This window comes from Varanus komodoensis, unplaced genomic scaffold (genome assembly GCF_004798865.1).
Source record: "Varanus komodoensis strain SLA01 unplaced genomic scaffold, ASM479886v1 scaffold56, whole genome shotgun sequence".
NCBI classification, from domain to species: Eukaryota; Metazoa; Chordata; class Lepidosauria; order Squamata; family Varanidae; genus Varanus; species Varanus komodoensis.
Genome location: NW_025336169.1, coordinates 3,551,012 through 3,561,772, shown reverse-complemented (window position 1 = coordinate 3,561,772; position 10,761 = coordinate 3,551,012). Strand labels below are relative to the sequence as shown.

General features: G+C 56.4%; 1 protein-coding gene across 1 annotated transcript in view; it reads right to left on the bottom strand.

The window, feature by feature from the left end:
• Positions 1–299: 299 nt before the first annotated feature.
• TBC1D10A (TBC1 domain family member 10A) overlaps positions 300–10,761 on the bottom strand; it is a 36,171-nt gene continuing 25,709 nt past the window's right edge. The window contains exons 3-9 of the mRNA XM_044448863.1: positions 10,090–10,197; positions 7,207–7,313; positions 6,673–6,787; positions 5,867–5,932; positions 5,163–5,352; positions 2,927–3,081; positions 300–2,351 (exon numbers count right to left, since the gene is read on the bottom strand). Coding sequence (XP_044304798.1) covers positions 1,965–2,351; positions 2,927–3,081; positions 5,163–5,352; positions 5,867–5,932; positions 6,673–6,787; positions 7,207–7,313; positions 10,090–10,197 — 1,128 coding nt within the window. The 3' untranslated portion in view covers positions 300–1,964. The remainder of the gene's footprint in view (positions 2,352–2,926; positions 3,082–5,162; positions 5,353–5,866; positions 5,933–6,672; positions 6,788–7,206; positions 7,314–10,089; positions 10,198–10,761) is intronic.

The window sequence follows — 10,761 nt, the reverse complement described above, 5'->3', positions numbered from 1 at the left end:
CGGCCGATTCTGTGGCCATGAGCACTGCGGAGGGAAAGGAAGCGCACCCACCCTGAGCTCGCTGCAGAAAGCACCCCTTCAGCCCCTGAAGGCCGGGTCAGAGGCTAGTTGCAGGGAGCAAAACAGCCCCCCGACGTCCCGTTCCTTCCCATCGCTCTCTAGAACGGCCCCCCATCAACAGGCAGTGCTCGCCACTTACATAATTCAGCTTTATTTTGCCTTTTGTACAAAACTATTTCAGCAACTGATTTTCCATTTTAAAAACCCACACATGCAGAGCCCCCCCCCCACCTCCCCAGGTCAGTCGCAGCCCGGCCATGCGAGGGGTGGAAAGGCCAGCGCTCCCCACCCCGCCACCTGGACATACACCACTGTGACCACAAGAAGTGCTACTGCCTGCTCCCCAAAGCCCAGCTGCTGGCCAGGCCAAGGCAGGGGCTACCGAGAAGCGGGAGGCCTCTGAGCCGCCTTAATAGACCGGAGGCCCAAAGGCTCATCTCCATACTGGGGTTGGACTCTCGGCCACCTCCAAGATGGGGGAAGTCTAACCTCAGCTTGTGGCAGACTGCAGAGAAGGTGCTACCACCAATACCTGGCATTTTACGGGTGGGGCCACAGGCAGCAAGCAAGGAGGCGCCACTCTGCCCCTTCGCCCTCTAGCCAGGAGGGGCTCAGCTTTCCCTCCATCCCCTTGGGGGCGTGTGTGGAAGGCAGGAGTCCAATCAAAACTCCTGCTGCCATCTGAGGATTTCAGGGGGCCAGGTGACGAAAGTGACTTTAGTGTCACGAACCAGGCTGCTGTGGACGCAATGGGTGGGGGAGCTGGAGCCCTGGTGAAGGTGGGAGGCAACAGGCAGCTCGAGCCAACCCTTGCCCCAGGACAAGGCACGCTGGAATCCCACTCACACCTCACCTGGCCCAAGTACCAGATTCCTGCAAAACACAAACCAACCAAAAATGGTCCCGAAGTGTAAGATGCATTTAGCATTACACATCTGGCGCAGCAGCCCCCCCCAGCAACCTAGCGCCCTCCAGATGTGTTGGTCCAGCACATCTGGCGGGCAATAAGTAGGGAAAGCCTACGACACAGCATAGTAGAATTGACAGCTTGGTCAAGACAGCGAGACCAGCTCCACCTGCCCCTCCATTCCCTGCACGGTACGGATTCTGCTGCCAGCGTAAGTGTTCGCGGGGTAGAGCCCTCCCCTGCCAAGGGGTGCGTGTCGTAACTGGGCATGCAGGTAACGGGGCAGACAAAGCCTCCCAATTGTTCCCATGCGGGGGCAGAAAATATGGAAGTAACTGAGACGGTGCCAGACCCTCCAGGCCAAAAGGACGGCCAAGCCAACTCAGGGCAATGAAGACTCGGCATCCGGCATCCGTAAGGCTCACTTGGAGAAGGGGAGTGTGAGGAACGGGGCCTGGAGGGCTGGCAGGAATGTGAGATGGCTGCCCCCTCCCCGGGGGCAGCCCTGATTGCACTGACATGAGCGCTTGCTCCCACAGCAAGGCGAGGAGGGGTGGTCGCGATCCCGCATGCCGGGACAGAGGGGGCCAGCGCTGGCGGGTGCAGCCACCCCCCCCCCGCCTGCGCCTTTCTAATGGAACACCCAGGCTGTGCCAAGCGGCACTGGCAAGGCGGTGGGTGGGGCCGGCGTAGCCCCCAGGCCCCCGCATCTCTCTGCCCGCCCTGTGCCACGAAGAAGTGCGGATTCCTCCTGGGAGGGGAAAGCAACACACGTGCTCTTCAGGCCTTCCGACCCGGGACACCAAAGGCGCGTGCAGTTCCTCCCCCCGCAGCTGGGGTGCCTGCGGGACAGAGTGTGGCTCAGCCCGAGCGCCCGCACGGCAACGCAGATCCCCCGGAATCCCGCTCACCCACCCCCTACCCTGGCGCAGCGACAGCCACTCGGACCACCTCTGGGAGCAGGCTGGGGGCGGCCTGCAATGTGCAACCGTCAGCTTTACAGGTACGTGTCCTCACTCTCCCGGGAACTGAGGCTCTCCTTGGACTGATGGAGGAGCGCTGGCTCCAGCAAAGTCTGGGATCCGTTTTCCTCGGGAATGGGCCCGTTGCCCAGGGAGCCCTTCTTTTGTTCTTCCTTCCTGGCCCCCTTGGGCAGTTTGCTCTTGCGGCCCTTGGGCGAGAGGGAGGCACCTGGGGGCAGGATGATGGAGGGCGAGGGCTCCAGGGCCTTGCGGGAGCAGGGCTCGGAGTCGCTGACGGCCTTGGCGCCGTGGAAGCGAGGGGGAGACTTGCACTGCGGCTCCCCGCGGGTCTCCTTCCATCTCTTCAGCTGGATCAGGTGCTCCCGCTCGATGAGACGCTCCGTCACCTCCAACTCTATGACCTAAGTCATAACAGACAGAACGTGTCTGGCTGACACACTCAAGCCCGGCCCATGAGACCAGTACGGAACGGGCTGTGGCCAGCTCACCCGTCTCCCCAGACTCATCTTCTCCTCCGCCCCCTCGCAAACCTCCACCAGGCCCAGTTTCCCAAACAGGGCCGTGACAACAGCATCGTGACGCCGGAGTGGGGCCGTGCACAAAGCCCTTGCTCCAAGCAGGCGCCCCTCCAGCCCCCAGCTGGCCAACGGTCAGCCCAGCCTTACTGAGGATACATCGCGAGCAAGCAAAGGCCTTTCGGCTGGCCGCATGCAGAATCCCCCTCCAGACTTTCATGTTGTGGGGCTTGCCCCACATGGGGGCCGCCAACGGACACGGGTGGGCAACTCCTGGCCTGCAGCGGCCCTCCGGGGGCCTTTTCCAGGGCTTCTGCGCTGCCGACAGCTACCGAATGGGAGGAGCAGAAGCCGCCGGAAGTGGAGGCCATGCCGGTGATGGCAGCCCACCTCTTCCAAGCAAGCCACCCATTCGGTCAAGCGGAGAGGGGACACTGGCTGGACAAGCCACGCCACTTTACCTCCTGCACCAGGAAGGTCTCCTGCATTATCTTGGGGTTCAGCGCCCGCAGCCGCTCCATGGTCTCATACTGCCCCTGGCAGGCCTTGAGCTTCTCCGAAGAGCCCAGCGTGTGTTTCAGCAGCACCAAGCCCACTCGGAAGAGAATCTTAACACCTGGAAAAGCAAAAATGACTGTCGGAGATTCTCCGGGGTGTGCAAGTGGAGCCAGGCAGCCGGCCACGAGGGAGCGCAGTTCACGAAGCATCGTCCGAGGGCACACAGCACTGCTGTGCCGGGCAAGCTGAGGAGGCCTCCGATGTGGAGTCCTTCATCCATGCACCAGCCTCCAATTATTTTATTCCCTCTCAAGATGAAAAGCTGAATACAAGCCAAGCAACCGTTTCACACACCCTCCAGATGCTTAAGAAATGGGCCCACTCCTGTTGAAGGCGGTTAACGAAAGCACGATGTGGCCTGGCGTTCCAGAGCCAGTGTGGTGGAGCGGAAAGGCAGGGTGTGAGCCTCCAAGCAGGGACGAGCTCAGCAGAAGCACCCACAGGGCAGGGGTGGCGGCCTCTGGTCCACAGGGCAGGGCTCTGCATCCCGCCTGGCAGCTGCTTCCCACTGTGCCAGGAGGGAAAAGCTCTCATCTCTGCTCACAGCTGACTGGAGGGATCTCTTCCAGTGCTTAGTGGGGGAAAGTACTTGGCTCTGGCCAGCAGAAGAAGCTTTTCCCCACGAGGGAGAGAGTGCGGCCAGGGAGGAATACTGAGAGATTCCAGTCCTGCTACCAGCTAAGGCCTTTCCTACAAAGGCCCATCTTTGCTTACTTCTGAGAAGACACACAAATGTTTCTCCTGCCCTCTTTTTAGCAGACCTTATTTCTGGATAGACAAGCATTCTGAATGGGCATAACAGCGAGTTTGGGCTGGCAGGAATTTAGGTCCCGGCCATTTTCACCTGAGCCCTCTGCTTACCATTGAATGGAGTCAGAAAGCTTTTCCAAATGGGAATCCAGCCCTCGGGTCCCAAAGGACTGCCCACCCCTGCTAGAGGGTGATCTTGGATCAGTCCATGTTGCACATTCATGCAGCCCAGTGTAGTCAAGGCAATTAACCAAATACAAAAGAAATATTTAATGAAATAAAGGGCTGGCATGCCTAGATAAAAGGCACCTCCAGGTGAGACTGTTATCCTAAGCTTGCCCTGACTCCTTCACTGACTTTTGCAGGGGTGATTCAGATGCCACCTTCCCTTTGTCGCTGCCTTGTGTGTTTGTGCCAGCTTTGGTGTTTTATCAGAAAAAGTGTTAGGAAGGAAAAGAGCAAATAGGCACGCAGTGCCTTTGGAGCAGGGATGCGAGCAGCTGCTTCTCTGGAAGCTCCCAGCAGGTGGCAGCAGCTCTCTATGGATCAGCACCTCAACCCCACGCGGAGGAATGAGAGGAAATCTGCAAAAGGGGTGAAAACCCGAGGGATTTTCAAGAGTCAGCTCCCTGGATCCTGATCCCCCAGCCCTGCACTGCCACCTGCCTCCTGGATACGATGCAAGCCGAGCCAGCCTGCGGAATACGGTCTCCAAGACAGACTGCAAAATGTGCATTTAGAAGACCACAAGGAAACATCAAAAGAAAATAGTGCAACATCAGCTGATCTGCAAGAAGGGCGCCAGAAAAGCACAAGATTGCTGCATGACTTGTGCAAGTGGGCCGATATTACAAAGACTGCGCTAGATCCACACACGTTTGGATGCCGATTTGCACTAATTTCCTTAGCATTCTTTTAAAAGCACAAACCATGGCTCTTCTTAGACACAGAAATCCAAGGAGAAAGCAGCCTGGCTCCCTTCCACTCACTGGACTGGGAGAAGGCCGGCTGCCCACCGTGCTCCAAAAGGAGGGGAGGGGGGTGGAGGGGAGGCCTGTCGCTCCCCCTCTGCTGCTCCGTGGCAGCCTCGTCTTTGCAGGAGTGGCCCGGCAGAGGGAGGAGGGCACGGCACAAGGAGAAGCCGAGAGAGGGGATTCCTCAGGGGAGCGCTGTGAGGGAGCTGCAGCCCTTGTGCTGGAGTGACAGCCAGCCTGAGGCTTGCTCTCCAGGGGCCAGTGGCGCCAGGATGAGCGCTCTGGAGCACGCCTGCCTCCCAGCCAAGGCAGCCCGCATGCCTTCGTCCCTCGCCTTGCCCCACTGGACGGAGGGGGCTCTGGAGGGGCCAGTGAGCAGCGTCAGCCTGAGCAGGTCGGGGGGGGCCGGGGGTACCTTCGCAGAAGAACATGTCCCAGACCCGCAGCACGGAGCTCCAGGGCAAGGTCCTGGAGAAGGCACACATGAACCACTCTGTCATGTACAGGATGGGGTCCATCTTCTGCTTGCTCAGGTGCTTGTGAGCCACGGGGGAGACCCGACGCAGCAGAGAGAAAAGGATCTCTCCATCGAGCTGGATGGCCTCCTGCAGGGAGAGAGAGGAGGCACTTGAGTCCGGCTGAGCGTGGAGAGACCTTCCGGCCATCTGACCTCTTTCGGAGCAATTCAGGGCTCCCTCTCACCCCCTAGGCCAGCGTGAAAAACCTCAAGGCCGGGTCCAAAACCTGCCCTCTTCAGGTCCCAACTTGGCACCCTGGGACTCCCCAGGAGGCCAAGTTCCCTTCTCGTGTCCCTTGCCCAAGCACTCTCCTGCCCAAGCCAGCGGAAATGCCCCTCCGAAGGCCATGAGGTGTGGAGAGATCAAAGCAACAACAGGCTCAGGTGGTTTGTGTCTCAGCTGCCTTCGCCTGTGCCCCAGTCCCCTAGAATGCATTTCCGCAGAGCCTACCGCCTCTGGATGCGGCCTGTGGGCTGGGAGCGGCTCTAGGCATGGCTGCCTTTTCAGGCCAGGGGTCTCAACACAGGACCCCTGTGCAGCCCACCCCAAAGGGAAGAGAGGAGGCCCCAGGGCAGGGTTCCGGAGTGCCTCGAGTACTCACCAGCTTCTCACTGTAGTAGCCAGGCAGGTACTTCTCACAGATCTGCACAAGGCACCAAAAGGCTTGCTGACGGGAGAACGAAGAAGCACACGGGGTGTCACTCCACAGTGCGGAACGGATGGTGCTGCTTTCCCCACCTCTGCCGCTCCCGATGCCCTGGGTGGAACTCACCCCTTCTGCACAACCCTTCCGAGAGCCGCTTCAGCACCAAGCCCTTCCGGGCAGGCAGCAGCGCAGGGAGGGTCCCAGAGGCACCCGGCTCTGGGCAGCAGCCACTGTTTGCCCAGAGAGGTTCTGCACGCCACTCCCAGTGCTGTGGCCACCCCAGAGCAGCACGATGAGGGAGAGCTGCTGCGGCTTGCGTTCGCACATACACGGAAGTCCTTCAGCGCGTCCCTGCTGCAAACATTCAAGCACTTGCTACACCACCTCCTCCTGTGCCCTGCTGCTCAAGCCCAATTCAGAGCCCCTTCCACCAATCTCAGAAGTGGTGTCCTGTTCTTTAAATGCACCAAAAAGCCAAGATATCTGATCGGGGGGCACCCAGGCGCATGCGATTCAGCACTTCGATGCCAGGTGAAAATCAGCCCAGTGACCTTAGCACAGCCGTTCCAAACCGGAAGCGCCCCCAGTTGGGGAAGGCTGCTTTAGCGGGCAGGAAAGACTTCCCTCAGACAAGCTGGCGGCCTCGTAGATCAGCACAGAGAGGGTCAATGCCAGCCACCTCTCCAAACCGGCTCAGGGAGAAGCTCCAGATCCCCTCCGCCCCTCACTGCAAAAGAGGGACCCCGTACACCCTAACCCACCTCTGCAGGCATGTGCATCAGCAGCACTGCAGCGATCGGGGCCTGGGCCTGGCAGTAGCCCTCTTCTGGCCGGTAAAGCGTGTAGGCCTTCAGCACCCGGAACAAATCCTGCTGCCTGCAGAGACAAGAGCCGCCACACAGTGAGGGCGAAGGGAGGCGGGGACCGCCATCCACAGGCCCCAGAACTATATGCCAGGCCAGGAGAGCTGGAACATGCAGGGGCCAAGAGACCAAGCAGCTCCTTCAGTCCGGTTTGTTTCCAATTCTGTGCCTGCTGTGACCTCGGGAGCTGGGCAGCCTGCAGCTCTTCAGACAGACGGGTTGTGCTGCAGCTCCCATTCACCCTGGCCAGCAGAGCGGCAGGTGAGGGGTGTCAGAGCTGCAGGGCCGCAAGCTGCCCACCGCTGCCCTAAGGCAGGCCCGCCCTTTCAGCACTGCCCCATCTGCTCAGGACTGGGCCATGTCTACAAGGGAGGATCAGCAGGTGCTTGCATTCAGGAGAACGGAAGGGTGGAGCACTGACCCCCAGCTTACCCGTGGCCTCCACGAGAAACAAACATTTCATGGAATGGAAACTGTCTGTGGAGATCTCGCTCGATCACATCCAGCCACTTGGGGTCTCCCGGGGCCATGTCTAGGTCCTGCAGACCAGATAGAGGAATACCTTCCAAAGTTGCAAGAATCCAGGATTTTTTTTTTAAAGCACAGTTTTGTCACACATTCCTAAACAATCCACTCTTCTTTCAAAGGGTGCTATGTACCATCAATGGTGTATTTTTATATGGATAGAATATTCAAAACCTAGATAGACTTGCAAATGAGAGGGAGTTGTTAACACTGCAGGGTGAAGGCTAGAAGATCAAAACACCAGACCAGAGAAGCTGCAAATATGCAGCCAGCTTGTCACTGGAGAGGCTGAAGCGAAGTATTCCAAAACTAGATAAACTCATTATCAAAGAGAAGGTACGGTGCAGTGGGCATCCAATGGCCCTCCAGATACATCAGCTTATACTTCGCATTTTCCCCCAAGACTGACTGTATTTTGTTAACACAATCAGAACTGTTGTCGTACAAGCTGCCCACCTCTGATGCACACTCCAGGATCACAGGAAGTTGATCCATCTAAACCTGCATCATCTATTCTGCCTCGCAGGGGCTCCCCAGCAGAGAGAACGGGTTCCCACTCTGGCCCCCCTTTTAAGTGGAGATGCTGGAAATGAACCGGGACCTCTGTGTATGCAAGCCAGGCACTCAACGACTGAGTGAGGGTCCCACGCAGGACGAACTACTGCTCCTAAGCAGGACGAAATGGTCCCAAAGAACCTGCAAAGATTCCATAGCGTGCTGTAGCTGCCAACTGTCAGGCCAGGGCTGGAAGTGGCAATTCCCAGACCCTTCCCCTATGCATTGTGCACAATCCATGGACTGCACAGCTCAAATCAGATGAACGTCAAAACCTGCTTCTGCTAGGTGCTGCCCCAGCCTTCTCTAGTCCCTGCCAAAGATAAGGAATGGAAGTCATAAAGGAAAGGGCAGATCAGTAAATGAGCATGGAAGCAAAGGAGAATCAAAGAGCCCAGAGCTGTGTGCAAGTGACCACTGAGAGAGGAAACCCGCGCTCCAGAGCTCCCCAGAGAGCCCTGCAGACCAACATTCAGGGGCAACGTCTATGGAATCGGTTCTACTTTAGCACAGGCTGGCAGGCACCCCCATGGCAGACTTTGCCCTTCAGAGGTCACAAGAAGTTCCCCGCAGGCCCAGACCAAAAGCTCAGCCAGGATGCTGAATGCGAAATGATTGTTCACAGTTGTGTGTGAAACATTAAATTCTTTAGTGGAGAAAAAGTCTGCTCCCCGCTCCGGGCCAGAAAGAACACTTGGGCAGAAGCGAAGCATGCTGGGGGTTCTACCATCGGCCAGGGGAGCAGAGGCCACTGGCAGGCTGCACCCCTCCTGCTGACCATCGTCCTGGAACTGCAGGCGCACCCCGGATCCCTTCAACAGCAGGGGCTTTGTTCAGGTAACACCAGCACAGGAAGCCGTGTCTGGCCTGACATGCATTTCAGGAGCTTCTTAGTGCTTTGAAGAACTGAGCTCCCTCCCTGCCACTTCCCTTGTGTCAGTTTCGTGCCCAAGCTGAAGGCAAGGTCCATCTCCCTCTTTTTATTGATGTGGGCCACCAAAGGGAAAAAAATGGCCTGAAAAGCAGGATCAAAATGCACCAAATGAATAATAAATGTTAAATTCAGCTTTGCACTTAATGTGCGCTCCAAAAAAAAATGCAGACTGCAGCTTTGGAAGACCGATTTTCATCCTTGCCACAGCGAGTCTGCCTTTTCTTCCAGAGTGGTTGCGATCTGCATTTGTTTTAAAGCACACATTCAATGCAAAGGTGTGTGGAACATCACAGCTGCTTTGGGCCCATGGGGTTATCTAATTCATCCTCCTGCTCCCCACAGTAAATAACCAGATCCCACTGGGAAGTTCATAAGCAGGCCAGGGGGAAAAAAACAGCTTCCTGTGTTCAGCATCTGGTGGGGGGGGTGCTCTTATGGATTATGGGCCCCTCATTTGTGTAATGGTAAAACCATGTAAGTTGGGTTAGTTGGGAAGGAAACCAGGATGAATACGATGACTCATGTTATGAGTCCATGACCAGAGCCCAGGCTGAACCGGTAGACTTCTGGCTGGTTTCCAATAGATGGGGCATGTTTTCGGACTCCCTGAGAAAAACAACAGGAAGCATAATTACGACTGGCCTTGAGCTAATCATCTCTCCTTTAGCATTCCTTGTCTGCAAAAACTGGAGTATTAAATGATGCAGCTTTACTGGCTACTAGAATGCTTGCCTGAGAATCCTTATTTGCCCGAGTCAAGCATAGGTTTGACTTTCCACATAGTGTATGGCTCTTGAGGATGCTGATGGGCATTTCTGTTTTTATTTACTTTTCAGTTAGAGCCCTCCAACTAGTTCATGGTATATGGTAAAAAGCACAACACATACAAAAAGCCAGAAGACAAAGCAAAGCTGAATCAGACCAAAGGGGCACATGGGCAGGGCCAGCATGTTCCTCCCAACAGGGTCAGTGCTGACAGCTGATGTCATTTGGCCCCCGGGCAGGACAGGGGACAGCTCACCTAGACATTCTTCATCATCAGTGCCACTCTTGCCGGGCTCCCCCTCCCTGCTATTTCTACCTGGGTTCCAGTGAAAGAAATGCAGATCCCAGAAGGCCAACGTTTGTTCCCTGCAGTCACGCATCACACCTCAGCAAACCCCTTCCCAGCCCACAAAGCAGGGCTTCCTTTGCTCTTTCTTGCATTTGAAGCTGACTGGCTTTCATGAGCAGTCCTGCATGCTGGAGCTGGGGAAGAAGTTCCCCCTTCTTTCCTCCTCCCCACCCTCAGAGGGACTTACATCAAACTTTCCAGCATTCTGCTCCAACTTGACTTTGCCCCCCGAGAGGTACTGCCATGCCCGGCCCCGCAGAGACGGAGGGATCCCCTTCTGGCATCTCAGCCGGATCTGAAAAGACAGAGAAGGCATCACTGCGCTGTGACTTCGCTGTGTGCTCAGAGCACATGAGAAACACACGCAAAGAAGGGAAGCAGGGCAACAAAAGCTGGTGGTCAGACAAGAGAAGCCACACTTTGTGCTTCTACCTCCTTGTTCTCTTCTTTCCCCTGAAGTTCATTAGAAAAACAGGCAAATGCACGCAAAACAGAACACTCCCTTCTGCCTACCCCGTGTTATGTTCTTGGGATATGGTGTCAATAAAATCTTTTTTTTTTTTTAACCAGAGTCACTTTGAAATCAAAGCATACTCTGTTTGCAGCTAGGCCAGGTCTGTTTCCCCCAAGAACAGATGGACAACATGAACAAAAGAAACAGCAATTTAGGGTAAGGAGTGTATGTCTCTGCATTTTTCTTCTACAGCTTCCCAGAGACTTCTACTCTGGAGCTTGCAGGATGCATTCGGGTGCCTCGCGGACAGGATGAGAGCTTCCCACCAGGCAAACATAAAGGGGTCCCTTTGGAAGGCAAGGAAGGCAAGGCACACTGGGATGCAAACAGAACACATCCAGGCCT